The sequence below is a fragment of the Onychomys torridus genome, chromosome 4 (assembly GCF_903995425.1).
Source record: "Onychomys torridus chromosome 4, mOncTor1.1, whole genome shotgun sequence".
Lineage (NCBI taxonomy): Eukaryota > Metazoa > Chordata > Mammalia > Rodentia > Cricetidae > Onychomys > Onychomys torridus.
This window is the reverse complement of record NC_050446.1, coordinates 10,268,899-10,293,093: the sequence shown is the minus strand read 5'-3', so window position 1 is coordinate 10,293,093 and position 24,195 is coordinate 10,268,899. Positions and strand designations below refer to the sequence as shown.

The following is a 24,195-nucleotide window of genomic DNA, read 5'->3' as shown; positions in this document are numbered from 1 at the left end:
CAGCACTGAGCAGACAGGAAGGGTCCTGAGGCTAGCCAGCCAGCCTAACCTAAGTGGAATGTTCCAGGCCAGTGAAAGAAGAAGAAAAAAACAAGGTAGGTGGCACCTGTACTAGCTGTAGTTGTGACTCTGTGACTTTGATGTGTCACTGATTCATACAAGCCAGGCTTCCAGAAATGTAGCCTTGGCACTATTCTGATGCTAGGGCTGGGGTCTGCTGGTCAACATTCACACTCAGCTGTGTGTGGGTAAAACCTTCTATCATTTGCCCATGTATTGTGGTGTGAGCAATGTCATCAAAGCCAGCTTTTGGTCACCAGTGTGAAGTCAATTGAATGTGCTGTTGGAGAGAGGTGTGCACACACTCAAGCCTCAGCCAGCTGGCTCCCTTTCCGACCTTGTGTGGGCCACAAAGACCAAAGACACAGTTCTTTTCCTCGAGGAATGTCATCACTCCTGGGAATGATAGACATCCTTGAGCGGCTTGTGTAAGGAAAACCTCATTATCTGCACTCACAGGGCATGGGTCAGTGTGAGGCATGCACCCATGAGCCACAGGTCCCCCGAGGGTTGGGGAGGCCTGATGCTTGGGGGTAGACATGGAGTTGGGTGGTAAAACATCAGAGAATGTGGAAGGGTAGACATGGGCATACCATTATGGGGAGAATGCTCAGGGGCCCAGTTGAGTGCTGCCCATGTCTGCCCCACTGAGCACCAGGCTGGGGTTGGGGACCTCACACCATGCATCTTTCCTTCAGAGGATTCCCAATTCGTTGCTTGTCGGCCTGGTCCAGGAGCGCCTGAGTGAGGATGACTGCCTCAGGAGGGTAAGGCTATATGGCACTACATGGTATTACACGGCACTACATGGCATTACATGGCACTACACGGCAAGGGTGGTTACCAGAATAAGGGGGCAGAGATGTGTCCATCTTTGAGGCTGCAGAGAAGGTGAAGCTGGCAGCTGGAAGCTGAGCAAAGTCCAGTGTGTGGCTGTGGGCTTCAGAGCAGCTGTGGTAGTTGACAGTTCTGTTGGGGTGCCTATAGGGATGGCTAACCCACTCTGAGGGGTCCCAGGGTCTGTGTGGGAGGGGCTAAGTGGAGTAGCTAGTGACCCTGAAGTGTCCAAGGTCTTTGGCTTTTGATCTTTTAAAATTTTTATTTCTCTTTTATGTCTGAGTGTATGTACGTGCACCACATGTGTGCAGGTGCCCATGGAGGCCAGAAGAGGGCATAAGATCCCCTGCAATGGGAGTCACAGACAGTATGAGCTGTATGATGGGGTTCTGGGGATTGGACCCTGGTCCTTCAGAAGAGCAGCCAGGGCTTTTGACCACTGACATCACTCCAGCCTCAGATTTTATCATTTAAATCGTTCCCTGCACAGTTTCAAAATCCTGGTCCAGTGTTTGAGAGCCAGTCACAAGTGGGTACACAGGCCCAGAGTCACACCAAGAGAGGTCGGAGGAAGCCTGGGACTAAAGTGTGTGTTAGATAACAACACTGCAGACAGCTCCCTGCCCCACATGCAGGAGAAAGGGTTCTATGCTAAGGCATGTAAAGGTGGGTCGCAGTGTGCCTGGCCTTTCCCCAAACCTATTCACATGCCCAACATGGGTTGAGAAGCAAGTCTGACTCCAGGGGCCATGCAGCACACTTGCTGTCTGAAGGACCCTGTTCTGTAGGGCTTGGGATGCATCAGCTGATGGCAGAGTGGCAGTTATAACCAAGATGGCCGTACTCACGTCAAGTTGATCCCATGTACACCACATTCTTTCTCCTTTCCTTCTGGTGCTCTAGTAACACACCTGTTGTCCACAGGGCTCCAGCACCCAGCACTCTGTTCTGTTCTCATTTCTCTGCTTATCCGATGTGATCATTTACAGTGAACTTCACAAGGCTCCTCCATCCTTCCTGTCTTGTCATCCTCCTGCCTCTGAGCCCACCCGGTGTGGTTTCTACTTGGGTTATTGCTTTTCTAAGTCCTAAAATTTCAGTTGGTTCTTCTTTCTGCCTCCTGTGTCTTTATCAAGACACTGATCTTTCCATCATTTACTAGATTGGCTTAAAAAAAAAAAAAAAAAAAAAACTATCTGCTTTAGAGTCTTTGTTTTGTAAATGGTTCCATGACAATGGTGTTTTTCTTCCTCCACGAGCCAGGATTGGCCTGGCTCTCCCTGGGCTGAGTGGGGTTATATCCTGGGTTCTATTCTTGTCATGAGACTCTGGGTCCTTGTCCTGTGGTGAACGTTGACATTTTTGTCTTGGCAGGTGATTGATTCATTTGTGTTCTAGCATGTTCCAACCCGGTGGGTTTTGATTTTGTTGTAGACTTTGTTTTCAGCTGTTGTGAGAACTGCAGAGACATACCATCCATCCTTTGCTGCCTCTGTATCGTGGGGCTGGGGCCTTGAGTGAGATCAAAGCCTTTATTCCTCAGCACGGTCCTTGGAATACAGTTGGGGAAGGCATGGTAGCAGGATGTGAGGCAATCAGTCACATGGCGTCCAAGGCAGGAAGCCGAGAGATGGATGCTGGTGTTCGGCTCACTCTCTCCTTTTTATTCAGTCTCAGACTCCAGCCCATGGTCAGGGAGCCACTCTATAAATGCCCTCCTGGAAACCCAGTGATGTGATTCCATGGTGGCTCTAATTCCAGTGAGGTTGACAATACAGGTTAATCATCATTTCTCTAAAAAAAAAAAAATAAGCAAAATAAACCTCATGTTTAAAAAAAAAAAAAAGCCTTAGAAGTTCCACCGTAGCAAAAACTAACTGAGGGGCTCTGCTTTCCTAAGATCCTCCTTGGTCACTTCCTGTTCTGGGGGCTGCCTTTCTAAGCTCTATCTCTGGTCACTTCCTGTGGTACTCCTCAGCCTTTCTGCCAGAAAGTTGTGATTTACTTCTGTGACTTAACTCACGTTTCCTACAACTGTCCCATATCAGGCCCTGTAGTAGGAAAACAGAGAAGGGGAGAGTTAGTAGGGCGTTTATTACAGGCTCTTGGGCCCCTGTTTCTGAGTCATGTTAGCTGCAGCAGGGAAGCCTGTGGACTGGAGCTCCTCCCACATGCTTCCCTACCCCGACCTTTCTCTGACCCTCTCCTTTCCCTACTTGGTTCCTGCCTTGAGGTTCAGGATGTGTAAATGTGTGGGGATGACGACAAGGTAGGGTGTGTTTAGTTCATTCTGCCTGGACCTGGAACTTGTGTAACACACATGTACACACTACTCTCTCTACCTCCATCTCTCTCTCCTTCCCTTCCTTAAATATTGATTGGTTGTGTGTGTGTGTGTGGCGGGGGGGGATCTAGAAGAACACCCGGGTTGTTTTGTTTGTTTTCAGTGTGCAGGTGAATGAACAGCAGTTTCCACAGGCTTACCCTGTGTGGTCCAGTCATGTGAATTATGAACAAACAGGTCACATAAGTCTCGGGGTCAAAGAGGGGTCTGAACTGTTTTTGTGTTCTTCTTGCCTCAAGTCCCTCACAGCCAGCCAGCCAGTGGTCTCCTGCCCAGGCATGAGCAGGTGCCTGGATCTGGGGCTCTTCCGGCCAGCTGTGCTGTGGTGAGATCATTCGGGGCTTGCTGACTCCATGTCTGTGTGGCAGCCCATTCACACTGATGTACTACCAGAGCAGCTAGATACAGGTGTCATGAAAGGGCAGGGTCGCTTCCCAAGAAAACTTTACCAAAACATCCAGGATTGGCCAGGTAGATATACTGGTCTGTGCTGCAGGAGTCTCCTTCCCTGGAGGGGCTTGGCTGTCATGGTGATGGAAAGGACATGCCTGTGGGGGTGTTCGTGGACCTTGTCTCCAGCTCCCAGCCAGAACTGTAGGGGAACACAGGAGATGCGACGGACGTAAGGAGTGAAGAGAGAGGAAAAGTGGGGAGCTCGCCCTGCTGTCATGTAACTGGGGATAGACTGGCTGGCATGGAAACCCAGACATCTGGAACCAGCTGGGCAGCTCTGAGAGTCCCCGTCCCTCTGGAGCCTCATAATAGACAACGGCAGCGAATGTGGAAGCTTAGCTGGCAATGCAAAGCCACAAATGCTTCAGGCTGAGTTACAGAGTGGTTTTGTGTGTCCTGGGAGCAAGCTACATTCACAAGAACTCAGCTGCCCTTCTGTTTCTATCTGAACACATTAGGAATGCGACCCACGGGGCTGGAGAGATGCTGAGCCATTAAGAGCAGAATTCGGTTCCCACACCCACATCAGGTGGCTCACAACTGTCCATAACTCCAGCTCCAGGGGATCTAATCTCTTCTTCTGGCCTCTATGGGTAGCTGCTTACATACATGCAGACACACACATGTACACATAGATACATAAATCTTTAAAAATGAAACATGAGATAGACAGCGACGCAGCTGGTCAGGGCTACCTGGTCTCTACCAGACATCATGGGGTGATAGTTTCGGAGCAACTGAGGCTCTTTGATGATTTCAGTTGTATCTCAAGCTTTCCTTCCAGGATACATAAGAGTCATATAGCTCACCCTGGCTTTGTACCTCTGATCCTTGTGCCCGTGTGTCCTGAGTGCTGGGGTTACAGTCATGGACCATCACATCTGGTTTCTGCAGTGCCGGGAATGGAGCCCAGGGCTTTGCATATGGTAGGCAATCACTCTTCCAAGTGTGCTGAATCCCGAGCCCCAACAAAGGCTGATGTCCAGCAGCCCTTCTTGAACCTGTTTACAAGTTTCATCCATGCAGCCTATTTTCACAGTATACCTGCAGTGTAGACCAAGTTCAAGGCCAAGCTTCTAGGGTCCTTTCCAGGAGTTCCCACTGTCAACAAAATGATGACATTTATTATTACTGATATGTTTATATCGTAATTGCTGCCTTGATTCTATCTCATTATATTTGATGATATTGTGTTGTGATTGATACTGTTGACCACACAGACATTTATAATTCTTATTGCCATGGTGACTGACGATGGGAACAGCTTTATCTGCTACGTCTCATTGTGAAAGACCCCCGGAGAGGTCTCCCCTCAGGAGAGACCCCCGGCTCAAGGAGCACGCAGCGACCACGGATCAGATGCAACAGCACGAGGTTTATTTAAACACAGGTACCTGGGGCAACCAAGTCTCTCGGAAAACTTGCGCGCCTCTGGGTTGGTAAGATGGGTTTTTATAGCAAGAAGCGCGGGAAAGCATTAGTCAAAGGGTTCTGATTGGATAATTTAAACAAGGCGCGAATGGTTACAAAGCTCTGATTGGACAATTCAAGTGAGGCGCGAATAGTCAAAGGGTTCTAATTGGACAAAGCTCTGTCAAAGTGAGGCGCGAATAGTCAAAGGGTTCTAATTGGACAAAGCTCTGATTGGACAATTCAAAGTGAGGCGCGAATAGTCAAAGGGTTCTAATTGGACAAAGCTCTGTCAAAGTGAGGCGCGAATATATGAGCATAAATCAAATGGGGCGTGAACTCAGGCTCAGGGCGGTTTGTGGGTTTTTCCCTTGGTAACCAGATATGTGTGTTGACTCAACCCCTATCTAGAATTCCAGCTGCTCTGGCCCTCCCGCACTGACGCCAGGCAGTCTGCCCCTGACATCCTGCTTATCTATCAGCGATCTGGGCTGCGGTGGGGCCATTCTATTTCCTGGAACTGTCTTTTGTTCCCTTATAAGCCTTGCAAACATAGCATTACTATAGGGGTGCCGGGGGGTCTTTCAATTGCAGGCCCATCTCTACTGCTAAGCTGTTGGTGGCCCCTCTGATTGGGTGTGTAGCATGTGTGGTCGGGCCCAGTGCACCTTCAGTAGCTCACCCAGTTCTGCTTTTCTGTTTTGTTTTGTTGTTGTTTTTCAACACAGGGTTTCTCTGTAGCCCTGGCTGTCCTGGAACTCACTCTGTAGACCAGGCTGGCCTGGAACTCAGAGATCCGCCTGCATTTGCCTCCTGACTGCTGACTGACTACCAGGATTAAAGGCGTGCGCCACCACTGCCCAGCTTGTTTTTTTTCTTGCATGTGTGTGTGGAGGCCTGAGTTTGGCATCAGTGGCTTCCAGACTGTTCTCCACTTTGCTTTACTGAGGAGGGAGCTCCTGCCATGATAGGGTGTCTCCTGGAGGCTTGGTCATTGTTTCCTCCTTCGTGCCTCCATTTCCCCACCTTGTACAAAACAGGGTTGTGCTTGAAGACAGAGGTGCCTCTCTGACCTACATGTCTGTGATTGTGATTGTGGCCCAGCCATTGTTACCTGCGGAGAGAAGAAGCACCTCCTTCAATTTGTTTTAAGATTTATTTTAACCTTCAAGGGGCATCTGGAGCCGTTTTCATCTCTTCCCAACGGAGACAGATTTCCAGGACGAGGCGAGGCTTCTAATTATGAGCTTTGGTTGTTCAAAAGCAAAACAAACCCTCACCCAAAACAAGCCGGCTCTCTCGCTTTTCAGGAGAAAAGGACACACATGCATATTCATTTATATGGTAATTATTATTATTTCGCTACACAGGGACTAGGATTGATAATTTAGAGCACAAAAATATTGCAGGAAATAGCGTTCAGGGAAACATAACCCATCAGAAGTCTGTAGTTAATGCCCTGGTTCTTTTCTTTCCTCCGCTTTTTTCTTCTTTTGCGATCTCTTTGAAGAACTTTATTTGAAGTGACCATCAAATGCAGTAGAGAAAGAAATTAGCAGTTCGTTTCAGAACTATGGAAAGGTGGCAGCCCAACCTGCTAGAGATATAGGAGGTGCTCAGCAGGGCCGTCGTGCCCCTGAGGTCAGAGGTCACATCACTTCTCTTGGATAAAGGAGAGCTAAGAAGGTAGGCGTGGGCACTAGGGATGGTCAGAACCAGAGACTCTGGCACCCTGGCCGGTGTGCGTGTGCTCTGTGTGCCATGGACGGTGGCACTCCTTTCTTGGTCCAGCTCTCTGCAGGTGCCTAGGGTTCATCCCATGGCTCCCTTCATGTTGCTTCCCGCCTGCCGGCATGCAGGGGACCCTGGTTCAATTCCTAGCACTGCATTAAAAAATTTGGTGTGGCAGAAAGAAAAACGAACATATGATGAGTGCAGTTTTTTGGCCACAGTACATCCGTCCATTCAAATAGTTCAGGACTCAGAAACCACCAGAGGCCCTTCTCTTGGCCACTCCCAGCTGCCTGGGGTGTCTCCTCCCCTCAAGACAATGTGGAGAGATTTGCCTCCGAAGCTCACCCTTCAGAAGATGCTGTTATACGCAGAGGAAACACCTGTTTCTTTAAAATAAATATGAATCTGGGAGTGGCACATATCTGTAGCCCCAGCACTAATGGGTCAGAGTCAGGCAGATCCCTGATTGCTTACTGACCAGCAAGTATAGCTGAATCAGTGAGCCTCTACATGCATACTCTCTGGCACACAAAGCTTTTCTGGGCAGTGTCCTTAGAGCCTGCCCTCCTCCCCCTCCCCGCTCACCCTGGGCCGCCTGCACTCAGCTTCATCCCTCCATCACCCACCTTCCCTGGATGGGGATGGCCTCTTAGCCCTCCTCTGGACTGGCCCCACCCCACTCAGGACCTTCACACCCTGTGACACATAGACCTTGAGGTTCCTGCCTTTGGTTTTCTATCTCCTGGTACCTACATCTTATGTAGTCCCCTCCTCTGAGCAGGTGAGGTCATGGCCTGGCATCACACCACACAGTAATGTGTCCTGGCAGACTGGAGAGAGAGGTTCTCCTTGTTGGCACCATACGAAGAGCAAGCAGGTTGGAGGAGCCCCCATGGTGGCCTCTGGGCACAGCAGGCCATAGCCAGCCTCCACCAGCAGGGACAAATGGATGCTGTCCCAGTCTGAATGAGCCAAGAAGGGAGTTCTTCCTCACTTGAGCCTCCAGAGGAGAACATGCTTCATTGTGTGCAGGTCTCTGTGTTTGCACGAGTGACACAGTGTCTTCCTTGTGACGTGTGTCATAAACAGGTGCAGGTCTGAGGGAAATGGGCATTCTTGCCTGAATCAGCTCCTCTCTTCCACGTTCCTCAACCTTGATCGTCCGCCTGGATCTGGTTTGGGTGACAGGACCCTGTGAACAGGGTCTGCACAAATGTGTGATGCCACATTGACAACAGCTGACCTCAAGCTCTGTTGGCGGCACCCCCTTAGTTCTGGCCCACTGGGCCTCAGATCACAGCCACATCCTCACACTGTCCAAGCCTCAGTTCTCCTCCCTAATTATTTGTGTATCTGTATGTGTGTGCATGTGTGGTGTCTTGCCCAGTCGCTCCACATTATATAATAATAATAATAATAATAATAATAATAATAATAATAATAATAACAACAACAATAATTTAGGGGTTGGGGATTTAGCTCAGTGGTAGAGCACTTGCCTTGCAAGCGCAAGGCCTTGGGTTCGGTCCTCAGCTCTGAAAAAAATAATAATAATTTAAGCGTGTATGTGCATGTGCAGGTGCCAGTGGACTTCAGAAGAGGACTTTAGCTGGAGGTGTGGGCAGCTGGAGGTGTGGGCAGCTGGAGGTGTGGGCAGTTGTGAGCCACCTGATGTGGGAGCCCCTGGAAGAGGTTCTCTGAGCCATCTTTCCAGCCCTTCCACCTCTGAGACAGGGTCTTCTGTTTTTACCCAGGGTTTGCCTGTCTACCTTCCTGGCACTGGCATTACAACTGTGTGCCAACACACTTGGCTTTCTTAGTGGGTTCTGGGGATCCAGGTCCTCATGCTTGCACAGCGAGTGCTCCTACCGACAGAGCCACTCGCCAGCCCAGTTTCCCTTCTGTTGCCAAAGGCTTTAGGTAGATAACTTCTGAAACCGATTCTATAAATTATGTGTACATATGTATGTGTATACATACACACACACAAACACACACACACACACTTCTGAAACTGATTCTATAAATTATGTGTACATATGTATGTGTATACGTATATACATACACACACACACTTCTGAAACCAATTCTATAAATTATATGTACATATGTATATGTATACATATACACACACACACTTCTGAAACAGATTCTATAAATTATATGTACATATGTATGTGTATACGTATATACACACATACACACTTCTGAAACAGATTCTATAAATTATGTGTACATATGTATGTGTATACGTATATACACACACACACACTTCTGAAACCGATTCTATAAATTATGTGTATATATGTATGTGTATACGTATATGCACACACACACACACACACACACACATACATATATATGAAAGTCAGTGTGATGGTACACCTGTAGTCCCAGTACTTGAGAAGCTGAAGCAGGAGGATTGCTGAGAGTTAGAGGCCAGCCTGGGCTACAGTGTGAGATCCTTTCCCAAGCAAACAAAGAGGATACTAAGAAAACAGGTTGGAATTCATCCATGAGGCAGGGTGATGATCTGCTTTGTGGTTTAACATCAGATATCTTGATGATTTGCAGTTGGAAAGTTTCTCCAGCTCTGCCCGGCCGGTGGTCCCACAGCCGCTTATAAAATAATTACTCAGAGGCTTATATTAATTACCAGTTGCATGGCATATGGCTTAGGCTTCTTGCTAGCTGGCTCTTATAATTTAAATTAACCCATTTCTATTCATCTATGTTTTGCGACGTGTTCTAAGGCTTACCGATCTGCTGGCATGTTGTTCCTTGGGCGGCAGGCTCACATCTCCCCTGCCTCTCCTTTCTCTTCCTATCTCTCTCCTTGGATTTCCCACCTGCCTCTAAGCTGCCTTGCCATAGGCTGATGTAGCTTTATTATCAACCAATCAGAGCAACACATAGTCACAGCATTCAGAAAGACATCCCACAGCAATGGTTGAACCTTATTTCTGCTCATTGAAGGAATAAAGAAAAACATTGGAAAATTTCACTGTAAAAGGCACCACATCAACATGAAAGATGGGCTCTGAAGAAATTGGACCCCAGGCCTCAAGGTGTGCTGCCACTTGGGGGGCAGAAGGGGGGCAGCAGTTGGACTTGACCAGGGTGTGGGGGACCAAGCTTGAATGAGAGACTTGAAAACTTGAAAGACTTGGATCCTCAGATGGGAGTCACCAGATAGCCCTCCACAATCCGTCTAAAGCACCCAGGGCAGCAGCCACACCACCTCCCTGAAGGAACTGGAAGACAAACGTGTCTGTAGTGCCAACACCTCCATGTAAAATTCTCCACCCTGGCCACACTGCTCTGTTGGATCTTAACCACCATCCCCCCTCTGTGGATCAGCAGTCACTTGGAAAGGATTTTATTGCCGTGGTGATGCAGAACTTGGGAGCAATCCAAATGTCGTTCATTCCTTCTTTCCTTCCATCAATATTTATGGAGCATGGTCTATGGAGCACAGGCTCTGCTGGGTACCATGTGAGAAGCATGGGACACTCAGTGAACAGTGCACTGGACATTAGTTTCCCCTCCTTGCATTACAAACTTAGGGGCTTAAAATAACCCATTTAGCATGCCGTGAGTCAGGAACTGATCTCAGCTACCAGGATTCTTTTCTCTGGGTCTGCAATCAAGAAGTGGGAGGGTTGGGGATTTAGCTCAGTGGTAGAGCACTTGCCTAGCAAGCGCAAGGCCCTGGGTTCGGTCCTCAGCTCCAGCATAAAAAAAAAAAAAAAAAAAAGAAGAAGTGGGCTGGAAGCCAGTGGACCCACCCCTGCTGGTTGGAGCCACCTCTCAGATAGCTGGGCTGGGGCATACGGACAAGAAGTGGCTGGAGAGTCTCCCAGGCTTGGACGCTGCAGCCATGGCCCCAAACAATGACCACCTCGTTCTCTGAGAAGATCCAGCCCAGTGCTCAATGCCATGCGCTGCCCTTATGTCCACTCAGACAGGTTAAGATACCCCACTGCTGGAGGAGCTCAGTGTCAACCATCAGAGTGTGACTTAGGGGTTGAAGGCTGACTGATGCTTCTTCTTCTGTCCTTTATGCTGGAGAACAGTGTCAGCTGGGTGAGCATGGTGGCACACAGCTGTAATCTCAGCACTTAGGGAGGTGGGTGAGAAGGGAAAGGAAATGGTAGGTAGGAGGGAGCAAGGAGGGGACGGGAGGAAGAAGAAAGGAAGGGGGCCCGGAGAGATGGCTCAGAGGTCAAGAGTGCTGGCTACTTAATTCCCCACCCATGCACCGATGTTCCATAAGGGAGCCCAATAAACTCATTGGTTCCCCAGGATGAACTTTGGTGGAATCAACTCTTGGTTTTGACATTGAAACCGTATAAGGCAAGATAGATGTCATTTATGTGTTCCCTTCCCTGTGTCTAGGAAGTTCTCACAATTACAAATAGTGGTGAGTGTGAGCAGCCAGGTGTTGGTGGTGGTGCACGCCTTTAATCCCAGAACTCGAGAGGCAAAGGCAGATGGATCTCCGTGAGTTCTACAGAGTGAGATCCAGGAACCAAAACTACACAGAGAAAGCCTGTCTCGGAAAAAAAAAAAAAAAAATAGTGGTGAGCCAGTGTTTGTCAGCACACACAGTACCAGGAGCTCTGAGCAGCCGGCCCATAAGAGGCAATGGAGGGCAGAGGGTCTACAGAAAGATGAGGGTGAGTGCCCTACCAGCTCGCCCAAAGGAAGCATAGCACCACTGCCCAGAGTGGGCAGGCAGTGGGTGCATGAGGCTGGTCCCTGTGCACTCCTTCCTTGAGCGAGGGAGAGAGCAGGCATCAGGTTGGAGATGCAGCCCAGATGGTAGAATGCTTGCATGACAAGCAGGATGGTCCATCTCCCAGCACTGCATAAAGCTAGGCATGGTGGTGCACCACATTGGTAATTCCAACACTCAGGAGATGGAGGCAGGAAGATCAGAAGTTCAAGGTCATTCTTGGTTACACTGTTGAGTTCAAGGTCAGCCTGGGATGCATGAGACCCTGTCTCAAGAGAAAAAGAGATGCCAACTCTGGCTCTTGGTAGAGGCTGGAAGCTGGGATCTGTCTTACTCCCTGAGAACCACAGAGTGTTTTGGGTGTTGTCTTTACTCCACATAGAACCTGAAACTTCTCTTGGTGCTCACAGGTAAATTTCTTTTAGCCCTTGTGTACAATTCTGATTTCACAACAAAGTGGGAGGGCACTGAGTGTTTTCTGACCCTGAGTTTTAAGTTTACTTGGTAGGTTTCTAGAATCCTGTCTTAGTTAGTTAGTGTCCTATTGCTCTGAGGAGACACCATGACCATGGCAAGTCTTACAAAGAAAACATTTAATTGAGGTGGTGGCTTTCAGTTCAGAGGCTCAGTTCCATCATGGCAGGGAGCATGGTGACGTGCAGGCAGGCATGCTGCAAGAGAAGTAGCTGAGTGTCCTACATCTTGCAGGCAACAGGAAGTCAACTGACTGTCACACTTAGTGAAGCTTGAGAAACTACCACAAATCTCCACCCTTGTCTTGGTCATAGATTCTGTTCCCAATGTCCACAATACTTTACGGTGGAAGTGTTACCCAAGCAGAGGAGCCTTGTCCATCACACAGAACCAGGGGATGTTTGCTTTGTCCCTCCTTGCAGTGATACATGGGTTGACATCAGTGGCTGTCACCCCATGGACATGGGCCACTGGGCCACTGTGGAGCCTCAAGGATTGGTAGCTGTCACTGGAACGCCCACGGCTCTATGAGGCCTCTGTGCAGATGCTACTAGAAAGGACTGAAGGAGCTGGAAATGAATCGGAGGTTTGAACTCCTGGCACAGCCGCCAGGCAGAGCATGGAGCTTTACCACCACATTATCAGCCTTCCTTTATGGGGCTCCTGGACCCTCAGGCTGAGGCCATGGTGAAGGTGATCTAAGGGTGTGTATGGGCTAATGTCTGCAGGCTGAGCAGCAGGCTCAGTGTGGCTGGAAGAAGTGAGCCTTTGAAGACACAGGAGGCCTCAAACCCCCTCTCCAGCCACTTGTCAGCCTGCAGTTTTTCCTGGAGCAGTGTGGGGGCCCAGTTCGTTTTCAGAAGACAAAGTCATGAGAAGACAGAGGTTTAGGTTGACAAAGGAAGTAACTGTGGTCTCGAGTTGGGAGTGTGTGTGTGTGTGTGTGTGTGTGTGTGTGTGTGTGTGTGATTCAGGGCCAACATACACAGGAAACTGAGGCTGGGAGAAGATTGTTGACCTTGGAGGGAAAAAAGTCGAGTGGAGATTAGGGTGCTGTGCCAATAGCGGGAGACAGCCAGGCAGTGGGGAGGTGACTGGTGTGTGGCCAGCGCCAGCTGAGGGAAGAGCCACTTTATTGTTGAATAAACCCATGTGACTTGTCACCACCCCACTGCCATGCCCTCCCCAGTACCTCATGGGAACTAACAGGATTCTAGCAGGAGAGTCCAGCTGTGTGAACAAAAGCGAATTATGGGTATTTTGGGGGAAGGAGGAATTGATTTGTTTTTAGATCTCTCAATATTTAGCCCAGGCCTTGAACTCTGGCAGTCCTGCCTCCACAGGGCTGGGATTATAGGTGTTCATCGCCCCCCCCCCCCATCTCCAAAAGAAATAACTATGTTTTGATGCCCAAAGGGTCCTTAGAGGTGACTGATCGTCCTGGTTGGCTCCTGTTTTGTATAATGAATGCCATGATCATTCATTCACTCTTAGCTACAAGGCAGAGGAGCTAAGTTACTATGTCCTGGACACACCCCCAAGCCCAGGGGGCTTTGCTGGCTCCCTGTATGGGAGCACAATGTGGTTTGTGTGCTGATGGCTAAGCAGCCGGGTGGGGGTACAGGTGTTGGGGGAGGGCACAGTCAGGCATGAACTTGCAGCAGTGAAAAAATCAGCTCACCAGCGCCCTTGGCTGGCTGAAGTATGTCTGCACCAGGTCCTGCTTGGGGAAACTCTACCAGGCCAGCCTCTCCTCCTCACAGGCCATTTCTGTGTGGAGTTCTGCAGGTGCAAGAAAGATTCTTCCTGCAGGCAGGCAGAAATCAGGCTAGCTAGTTGAGAATGGTAATGTGAACCTGTATCCTCAGCACTGGAGCAAGAGGATCAGGTATATACCAAGTTCACAGCCCATCTGGGCCACACACGCAAAGAACAGTTCACTTTTCTCAAAATTATAAGGGTCGTGATAAAACTAGTGAAGTCCAGCCCATCTCCCTGGCTGACTGGTCTTGTGGTGGCATCTTTTATTTTCATGTTACATTTTCTTTATTTAGTGTGTGTATGTACATGTGTGTGCCGAGGTCAGAGGGCAACTTGATGGGTCAGTTTTCTCCTACCACATGGGTTCTGGGAATTGAACTCAGGTTGTCAGGCTCGGTGGCAAGCGCCTTTACCTCTGTGCCATCTCACTGGCCCTCCTTTTCTGTTATGTGTCGGGGACCACCTCACATTTCATTAGAGAACAAGGAGGGCAGTGTGTGGTTTCTGATGCCTCTTACACTTGCTTTGGCAACTCAGACTTTGGGCCAAGGGAATGCGATTGGAATCCAAGCCCCCAGTTTCTGTTGGCCTCCTGGAGCCCTTGGATGAACCAGCCACCATCTCCCAGATCCCTCCAATGGAGCCTTCTCTAGTGATCTTTAGTTGGAGCCAGGAGGAGATGGGGCGGTTCAGGGGGAACCCCCAGGGAGCACCCACACTCTGGCTTCCCTTTGAGGAGCCAGGGAGGAAGAGAAGCACGTCACAGAGGCAGTGGCCCAGAGGGCAGCCAAGCTTCCCACAGGCCTTGCTGATTGTGCTTTGATAAGTCAGGAGAGCAGAAAGGGCCAGTGTTGTGCACAATGCAGGCCGAGCCTTGCTGCGTCAGGCCATGCTCCGCTGCGCCTCGCCAACTTCCCTGGGCTGCCTGGCTTCTCTGCTTCCCTTTCTTGCAGCTGTGACATCTGCTCGGTGCCTGTCCCTCCTATGATACCATGCCCCTTGCAGCTGTGCAGACCCCCAGCTCTGTGCGGAGTGCCCTGAGCATACGGCCTTTTTGATGTGTGATAAAACAGAGCCGAGCCACGGGGGTATGGTGAGCTAAGGCATCGGAATATCAATTAACCTGCTCAGAGCAAAGCTGGGGCTCCGGTGTGGAACAGACAACTCACTGAAGTGTCAAGAAGATGGATAATGTATTCTAATTAGGGGTTGCCTGATACCTCTGCACCAGACCACTCCTGGATGCTGGACCCACAAAACTAGCAGAGCACAGTGGTGGTGAATGTCTCAATGTCCCTGTCATGGCTGTCATCCATTGGTGTTTCCAGACTGATTACTTCTTGCTTTGCCAAAAGTGTTCTCAGCTCTGGTCGCCATTTCCCCTGGAAAGGGCGATTCATTTTACAACCATGCAGCAAGCCTCTGTGAACATGTGTGCTCTGGGGAAGAGGTCTTTCTGGGCCCCAAGCCAGGGGACACTCACATTGAAGCCTCTATCCAGCCACTGTCCCTCCAAGGGCAACTGATAGAGGATGGACCCACATGGACAGCACAGGGATGGAGGTGTCCATGCTGCACGCCCTGTAGGACAAGGGGCTGCCACTGCCATACCTAAGGACCCTCCTTCCTTAGTGTCATCCTCCAAGTCGTAGCAGACCTGAAGACCCCCTTCCTCTTCCCAAAGTCTCCAACCCACACAGGTCATCATCAGCCCAGGAGCCAGGGCGTCCCTTGTTTTACTGTCTTTTCCTGGGCATTGGGGACCTGGCTTTTGCTTGTGTGAAGTGGATGAGCACTGTTCCCATGAAGAGCTGGAAGAGCTTTGGACCATGAGCTATAATCTGCCATGGACTCATGCTCAGGGAGGCAATATTAAAATCAGGTCTTTCCAGGAAGGTCTGCCACTTCCACCTTCCAGAAGTGCCTTAACCTGCAGCTCCAGAACTTGAGGCAGGAGGATTGCTGCAGCAGGCATGAGGCCGGCCTAGTCTACATACTATGGCCCTGTCTTGTAAACAAAGAAAAGGGGGCTCAAAACTGAATGACCAGCTGGGCAGTGGTGGTGCTTGACTTTAATCCCAGCACTCAGGAGGCAGAGGCAGGTGGATCTCTGTGAGTTTGAGGCCAGCCTGGGCTACAGAGTGAGTTCCAGGACATCCATGGCTACACAGAGAAACTCTGTCTCAAATAAAACAAAACAAACAAAAACAAAAAACAAAACAAAACAAAAAACCCAACAAAGTTCACTTTATTGCTTTATCTGAGTTTTCAATCTAAAGGTATAGATTGTGTGTGTGTGTGTGTGTGTGTGTGTGTGTGTGTGTGTGTGTGTACGAGCGCACGTGCTACCTCTAGGCTCTCTGGGCTTGAATAGACTCTAGCTACTGTTAAACACATAGATTGCTGAGGGACATAAGAAAACAAAAAGGAAGAGGAGTCATTGACTTCTGCCATGGAACATCAACTGCTCATGAATTAATCTACACATTCGTTGCGGCTCCAAAATACTCAGAGCTTCTACCCCAAAACAACAAAAACAGTTTTGATGCTTACCTGGAAGAATGCAGTTTTGAAAAAGAAGAGAGGAGGAAATATGTCCTGGTTAATATAAAACAATAAATTATAAAATTGTGGTAACTTTAAAGGTTAAATAAAAATAGCTTAGTAGTCTACAGGCAGGAAGAGGTGATGGGCAAGTTCATGCCAGCCATTGCAGCTTGAGAAGAGAAGCGGCAGATGGGGAGGGGCTGTCCCAAGGTTGGGACAGCTGGGAGCCTCGAGGCAGGAAGTTAGATCTCAGCTTCATGTGTTCACAAAAGAAAACAAGGTTCTATTAAATATTAAGTGTAAACACATGAGAGAACACAGTTTAAATACGAGTGAATATTTACCTCCATTCGTGGTAGGAAAGGCCTTTTTATGCACCCACAAACACCAGACTCCAAAGCAGAAGTGCAGGCACCGATTTAATAGAAAAACCAGCATGTTAAAAACAACACTGAATACACTTGACGGCCTCAGGCAAACCTTGGAAAATATGGCGGCAGTCTGTGCCTAAATGCCTGTGGCAGTGTTTACCAAAATGGGTTCACTTCTTAGGATGTAAAATAAAACAGTGCAGGCTGTAATTATATTTTACTGGACAGATTCCCCCCAGGGTACTGTCCAGCATTGGTAACCATGCAGGAATGGAGACAGGTGCTCTCCCATCAACTTATAAACTGTAGTGTGACGGGGCTGGGGGGGTGGCCCAGCAGCTAAGGGTGTGCAGCTCTTCTGAAGGCCTGAGTTTGGTTCTCAGTACCCACATCAGGTGGTTCACCAGTGCCTGTTACTCTAGCCCCAGGGACTCTGATGCCTCTTTCTGGCCTCTGAGGGCATCTACACAGACATGGCACACACACTCAGACACACAGTCACATGCATAAAATAACTATCTTTAAAACAAAAATCTTAAAAGATAAATGTATAACAGTTTAGGTTGCTTTCAGTTTTTAAAGAAAAGTATTTATTACAGTGCGTGTGCCACATGGTGTGTACTCGGAGGTCGGAGGACAACTTTGTGGAACCAGTTCTTTTCTTCCACCTTCACATGTGTTCCTGGGATCGAACTCAGGTCCCCAGGCTTAGTGGCAAGCCCCTTTCCTGCCCAGAGCCCTCTCACCAGCCCCGACATTTCAAGGATAACGGCAAGGTACCGGGATGGGCAGAAACACTGCACTTAACCACTAGCAAATGTTTGCCGACTGCACTCGGGCGGCTGTGGACATTCCCTGTGGGCAGTTTTAGAACACCAGGGATGCGCTCAAATGCTTCTGCCTTGTTAAAGAGCAGGCTAGACCTATTGTGCTCAGTGTGTGCTAAGAAGAGTGGAGTTTAGATTTGATTGGTGTGATGTCTTTTGTCTAGCGTGTGTGTGATGGTTATTCTTGGTTGTCTGAGGTGCTATATTGTGTACCCTAATAAAATTTGCCTGAAGATCGGAGGACAGAACTAGATTAAACAGAGAGGCCAGGCAGTGGTGGCACACACCTTTAATCCTAGCACTCTGGAGGCAGAGATCCGTCTGGATCTCTGTGAGTTCAAAGCCACCCTGGATTACATGAGATTGATTCAGTCTAGGAAAGAAACAGAGCCAGGCAGTGGTGGCACACACCTTTAATTCCAGTACTTGGGAAGCACACACGCCTTTAATGGCTGGGTGGAGAAAGGTATATAAGGTGTGAGGAGGCAGGAACTAAGTCTCTTTCAGGCTGAGGAGTTGGTGAGCTAAGAGGTGGTGGCCGTGGCTTGCTCTGCTTCTCTGATCTTTCAGCTTTCACCCCAGTATCTGGTACTGGGTTTTTCCATTATAAGACCTTTTAGAATTCGTGTTACAGCTGTCAACGTGACTATATCTGGAATTAACTAAAACCCAAGTGGTTAGGTACACCTGTGAGGGACTTTTTCTTAATTAAATCATTTGAAGTGGGAAGACTCCCCCCCCCCCCCCCCCCCCCGTTTTTGAGACAGTCTTACTATGTAGCTCTGGCTGTCCTGGAACTCACTATGTAGACCAGGCTGATCTCAAACTCACAGAGATTCACTGGTCTCTGCCTCTGGAGTCCTGGAATTAAAGGTGTGAGCCAGCATGCCTGGCCCAAGACAACCCACTTTTAATCCAGATCATTTGAGGTAGGATGATAGACGTTTAATCCAAATCTTTTGAGATGGAAAAAGTAATCTTTAATCTGGGCCACACCTTCTGCTGGCAGCCTGCAGAAAGGACTGGGAAGAAGGAAGCTTGCTCTCTTTGCCTGCTTGCTCTCACTGGCAAGTCCAGTCCTTCACTGGCACTGGAGCCCACTTCTTTGGGATTTCAGCGTACACTGAAGACCAGCTGAGACATCCAGCTCATGACTGAACAACTACTGGATTCTTGGACTTTTTGTTCATAGACAGCCATTGTTGGACTAGCTGGACCATAAGTAAGCCACTATAACAAACCCTTTCTCCCACATATATAAATTATGTTTATGTATTATAAATATGAACATATATGTTCATGTGTGCAGATGCACATGTATATGTACAAATGTGCGTGCACATTTCCTATAAAGGTAGGGGGACCTCAGATGCTCTCCCTCAGGAACAACTGTCCACCTTGCTCTATGAGACAGGGTCTCTCACTGTCTAGGCTATATGGCCAGCTGGTCCTAGGGATGCACCTGCCTCTACCTCCCCAAGGCTAGGATCACATGTGTGCACTATCATGCTTGGCTTTGATCCTAGGGACCCTTTGTCTTAACAATCCTTTATCTCAGAAAGACTTCAACACATGAAAGGGCTGTGCACCCAAAGATGTTCACTGCAGTATTATTTATAATGATGTATTGTAGTGGGTAGCCATCCCAGCCTTGGCCTGGAAGTTCCAACCCCCATTGAGGCTTCGGTAATGGTCACACCCACAAGGCGGGGCTGAGGGAGGAAGCTGAAGACCCAGGATCGAGAGGAGAGGCTCTTGGTTCTGGGACCCTGAACGCTGGAGGTAGACCGAGCAGAGTTCTCCAGAGAACACCGCCGGACTGCGCCATACCTTTGCCAGACCCTACAACCTATCCCTTCATTTGTAAGTTACCCCACAAAATAAACCTCCCTTTTAACTACGTGGAGTGGCCTTAATAATTTCACCAATAATGTATTAGTCAGGGTTCCCCAGAGTAACAGAACTTACTGAGTGAAAAATATATATATTTTTTTGTGGGGGGAGTTATTAGAATGACTTACAGGCTGTGGTCCAGCTAATTCAACAATAACTGCCTATGAACAAAAAAAAAAAAAAAAAAAGCCAGGCACATGCCTTTAATCCCAGCACTAGGGAGGCAGAGCCAGACAGATCTCTGTGAGTTCGAGGCCAGCCTGGGCTACCAAGTGAGTTCCAGGAAAGGCACAACGCTACACAGGGAAACCCTGTCTCGAAAAAACAAAACAAAAAACAAATAACTGCCTATGAATCAAAGATAAAAAAAAAATCCAGCAGTTGTTCAGTCTATGAGGCTGGATGTCTCAGCTGGTCTTCAGTAGATGCTGTAATCCTGAAGAAGGAGCAGGTTCTAATGCCAGTGAAGGAATGGGGGGTGGGCTCCCTTCCATGTCCTCATATAGGCTTCCTGCAGATTAAAGGTGTGTCAAGATCCAGATTAGAGGTGTGTCTTCCTACCTCAAAGATCTGGATTAGAAGTGGATCTTCCTACTTCAAATTAAGCAAAAGTCCCTCCCAGGTGCGCCCCTCCATCTTTGGGGTTAGTTAATTGCAGATGTAGTCAAGCTGACAACCAAGAACAGTCACCACAGATGGTGGGAATTGATCACAGACTCATGAAGCTGTGGGTGAAGCTGGCACCATGGCCCAGTCACTAGAGGATGTGGTATAAACCTTCAAAAACAGAGGCAGTGAAGGGTGCTGGCATGAACATGCTGATGGTAATTGTGGCAGCTGAGGGAAACCTGGATGTAAGCTGCCTGCTATGATGGTGTTCATGAGCTCTGGCTCCAAAGTGAGCGGCTGTGATGGGTGATGCAGTTGTCAGGTATGCTTCTTTTGTTTAAAAGGTTCCAGCCCTCTTTAGACCTTCTAAAATATAGTTTAAACTAGGGAGGGGCTTCTTAGTGGGTAAAGGTGCATATTGCTGTCAACACCAGTGACCTGAGTTCAATTCCCAGGACCCACATGGTAGAAAGAGAAAACTAACTCTTGAAAATTGCCTTCTGTCCCCCACATGTGTGCTGTGGCAAGTTCACACCTACCTCTACACACACACACACACACACACACACACACACACACATACACACCTATTTACCTATCCACTCACACATGCATGCACAAAATAAATAAGTAAATGTAAAAAATAGTAATGAACTCCATACTCTGTTTAGGGCTGGATCCTGGACGGCATCCCTGAGAGGCGGGAGCAGGCGCTGATGATCCAGACTGTGGGGCTGTCGCCCAAGCATGTCAGTGAGTAGACCCCTGGCCCCAGCTGCCCCAAGGGTGCAGTGTGAACCCTGCTCTTTAACACTGGTTCTTTCCCATCCTCTATCCTGGGCCCAGTCACTGCCTATGGGAGGGTTTCAAGGCCTGGGAATCCAGCAAGAAAGACACACTAGGTGAAATCCAACCACAAAGCTAAGTGTGTTGAAGGCTTGTCATTTAGAAAAGCAGGGTTCCTCATCTCTGGAATCCCCATGCTGTGAGTCTCTTTAGAAAACCAAGGGAAGGGTGGCAGGGTCGAATCTCAAAGATGTCTACACAGTGATTTTCCACAGTGAAAATTGATGGCCAGGGATGTTTTCCACTATGGACCATTCTCAGAATGGTTTAGTGTCATCTGGGAGATGGGTGGCACGTGGGATTGAATGTCATCATACAGCAGAGGTCCCAAGGTTCAGATGTGTGGCACCTGAGCCCTGCACACCTGGTTTGTTTCTTTCTTTCCTGCCCAGTTGTGCTTAATGCTCCAGACACAGTCCTGATTGAGAGAAATGTGGGGAAGCGGATTGACCCTGTCACTGGAGGTATGATGGCCCCACCCCTCAACCCCAAGGGATTCAAGTACAGTGATGGGATGCCCCAACCCACTCTCTGCTCTAGGTACCCCATAGGGGCACACAGAAATCCCAGCAGGTGAGGGGAGAGAGGCATCTTGGGTGAAAGGCAGAGTCTTGTTTTCAGGGAACCAGACTCTTTGGGTTGACTGTGTCCAGGAGTCTGGGCTCTGGAGAGCTCACCTTGGGGCTTAGGGCCATGCACAGGGGACATGGTGCTGGGGAGGGGTGGGGAGCCTATGTCCCTCTTCCCAGGAAACCATGTGCCCCACACTGCTTGCCCCAAGTGTGGAGGAATAAGGCTCTTGAGTTTCCTGAGAAAATTGGTCCATGCCACAAATGGGATCTTAAATCGCCACATTGTCGGGCTTGGGGAAAAGGGGAAGATACCTTTCTTGGGTTTGGTTTTTCCCTGGACTTGGGGTGAGAGCTCAAATGGCTCTGAGGGTAAACTGAGTCTGTAGGCCCTTCTCAGTGCAAAGTCAGTGCTCATGAATCTGTGGCTGCCCTTAGTTCTGAGCTGATGGGCACTGTTGTCCTTTCCTTGAGATGAAGGTCATATGGTCTAGGTCAGCCTTGGGCTTGCTATGTAGGTGAAGATGACCTTGAACATCTAGTCTTCCTGCCTCCATTATAGAAGGCCTAAGAATAGAGAACCACTTGAGGGTCCCCAGCTTTGGAACGTCCTGGAGGGAGAATGGTATGGCAGCTGTAGATTTGAAGGAGTTGTCGTGACTCCACTAAGTATGTAAATGTACAAGCTGCCACACTTGGTTTATGAGGTGCTGGGAATTGAGCTGAGGGCTTTGCACATTTGAGACAAACACTACCAACTAAGCTACATCTCTCCCCAACCCCATTATTGTCTTTTTATTGTTATGGCCAGCAGCTGATGCTGTTTGTGCAATGTTGTATGTAAGAGAACTTGTTGGCTGGGAATGGTGAGCCACATCCCTGGGCAGTAAAAACAGGCAGTGCAGCAGAGCCTGCAGCAGCCCTGGGTGGGTACTCTAACTCTGTGCCTCTCCCTGTACAGAGATCTATCACACCACCTTTGACTGGCCCCCTGAGTCTGAAATACAGAACCGGCTGATAGAGCCAGATGGCATCTCAGAGATAGAGACAGCGAAGAAGCTGCTAGAATATCACAGAAACATCATCAGGATTCTTCCTTCTTACCCCAAAATCCTGAAAACCATCAGCGCAGACCAGCCATGTGTGGACATCTTCTACCAGGGTAAATACAACAGGCTGCCCCACGTCGAACCACACAAAGGCCGTGGCCACTCTAACCACCTGACCACCCTGCTCATCCCACTCTCTCTCAGGCTGGCAGCAGCAGCAGCTGGGGTGTGTGGGGAACCTGAGTGGCAAGTCAGGGATGGGCCATGCAGGGACACCTGGGTGGGGCTATATCCCCAACCACAGAAGGTTTGACAGTGTGTGGGGGTAAAGAATGGGAGGGACATGATGGCGGCAACGTCCTGAAGCCTGATCTTGAAGGAGAAGAAAGAGAAAATATATACAGAGTAAGACAAAAACAAACACATTCATTATGAACACAAAGCAGCCAAGGTGCTCCGAGAGCCAGGATGAGCCGGCCACCAGCCGCACACCACCACACTCCATGGCCGTCCATATAGGTGATAGGCACTCAAGGGCAGCATCGAAGAAATGGGCTATTTATAAACATTAAAGAAATATTTAAGTTTTGATGTCTCAAAATCCACTTGTCTCCTCCTGTCTGATACCAGGGGGAAAGGCATTTAAAGTGTTTTGACACAATAAAATGACAGCAGACATTTGAGGCCCTTGAAGGCCCCTTTCTCATAGGCTCTTTTAAATCTCTTCAAGGGGAAAAAAGTGAAGCGATGATGTATAGCTCAGTTTGTAGGGTGCTTGAAGTGTTGGCTTCCACATAAAACCCGGCATGGTGGCACATGCCTGTAATCCCAGCTCTCAGCAAATGCAGACAGGTCATCTCTGTTACACAGAGATTTTGGAGGCCACCCTGGACTGCATGGGACCATGTGTTTCAAAAGGAAAAGACAAATCATTTTAAGCCAAGTGTGGCGGCACATCTCTGTAAAGCCAGCAGTTGGGACGCTGAGGCAGGAAGATAGACCATTTGTGGCCAGCCTGGGAAGCAGAGGATCATCCTGCTGCAAAATGTCTAATTTGAATTTGAAAAAACTCACAGGGCTACCAGTGTGGCTTCACTGGTGGCACGCTTGCCCAAGGGTGCTTGTGGCAGTCCCTGTACTTGTAAAGCAGAGACAGGGACATCAGAAGTGCAAAGTCATCTTCAGCTGTGCAGCAAATTTGAGATCAACTGGGGCTACATGAGACCCTATTGGACAAGGGGGGAAAAGCGGTGTTTGTTCTGCAAGCATGGGGGTCTAGGTTTAATCTCCAGCATGCATGGAAAAAAGCCAGGTGTGACACTATATGCTTATAACCCCAGTGCAGGGAGGTACAGACAGAGAGATCCCAGCTTCTTTGGTGGGCTCCAGGCCTGTGAGACTTTATTTCGAAAAACAAATTGAATGGCTCCTGAGATTGTCCTCTGACTTCTACACAAATGTGCACACATGTTCATGTGCACCTGTGTGCAAGCAAACACACATGAACACACATGTGTACATACACCAAAAAAGAAAAGTGTCATTTTGATTGAGTGTGGGTTTCAGACACTTCTGTGTCAACCCTCTGCAGCCTTCTCTGGCTGGGGCCTCTCTGCACACTCTGAGTAACACCAAGCTCTCTGCCAGCTGCCAGCACCAATGGGCAGCATCTG

The 24,195-nt window shown here is 48.8% G+C and overlaps 1 protein-coding gene across 3 annotated transcripts in view; it reads left to right on the top strand.

Annotated features, from left to right (window-relative positions):
- Ak8 (adenylate kinase 8) overlaps window positions 1–24,195 on the top strand; it is a 121,989-nt gene that overhangs the window by 17,088 nt on the left and 80,706 nt on the right. Inside the window, exons 5-8 of one of the 3 annotated variants that reach the window (XM_036183024.1) lie at window positions 759–827; window positions 20,730–20,811; window positions 21,297–21,368; window positions 22,435–22,635. In XM_036183024.1, the coding sequence (XP_036038917.1) occupies window positions 759–827; window positions 20,730–20,811; window positions 21,297–21,368; window positions 22,435–22,635 (424 nt within the window). Of the gene's footprint in view, window positions 1–758; window positions 828–6,244; window positions 6,449–20,729; window positions 20,812–21,296; window positions 21,369–22,434; window positions 22,636–24,195 lie in introns of those variants that run through there. The other 2 variants (XM_036183026.1, XM_036183025.1) reach the window with 2 other exon arrangements.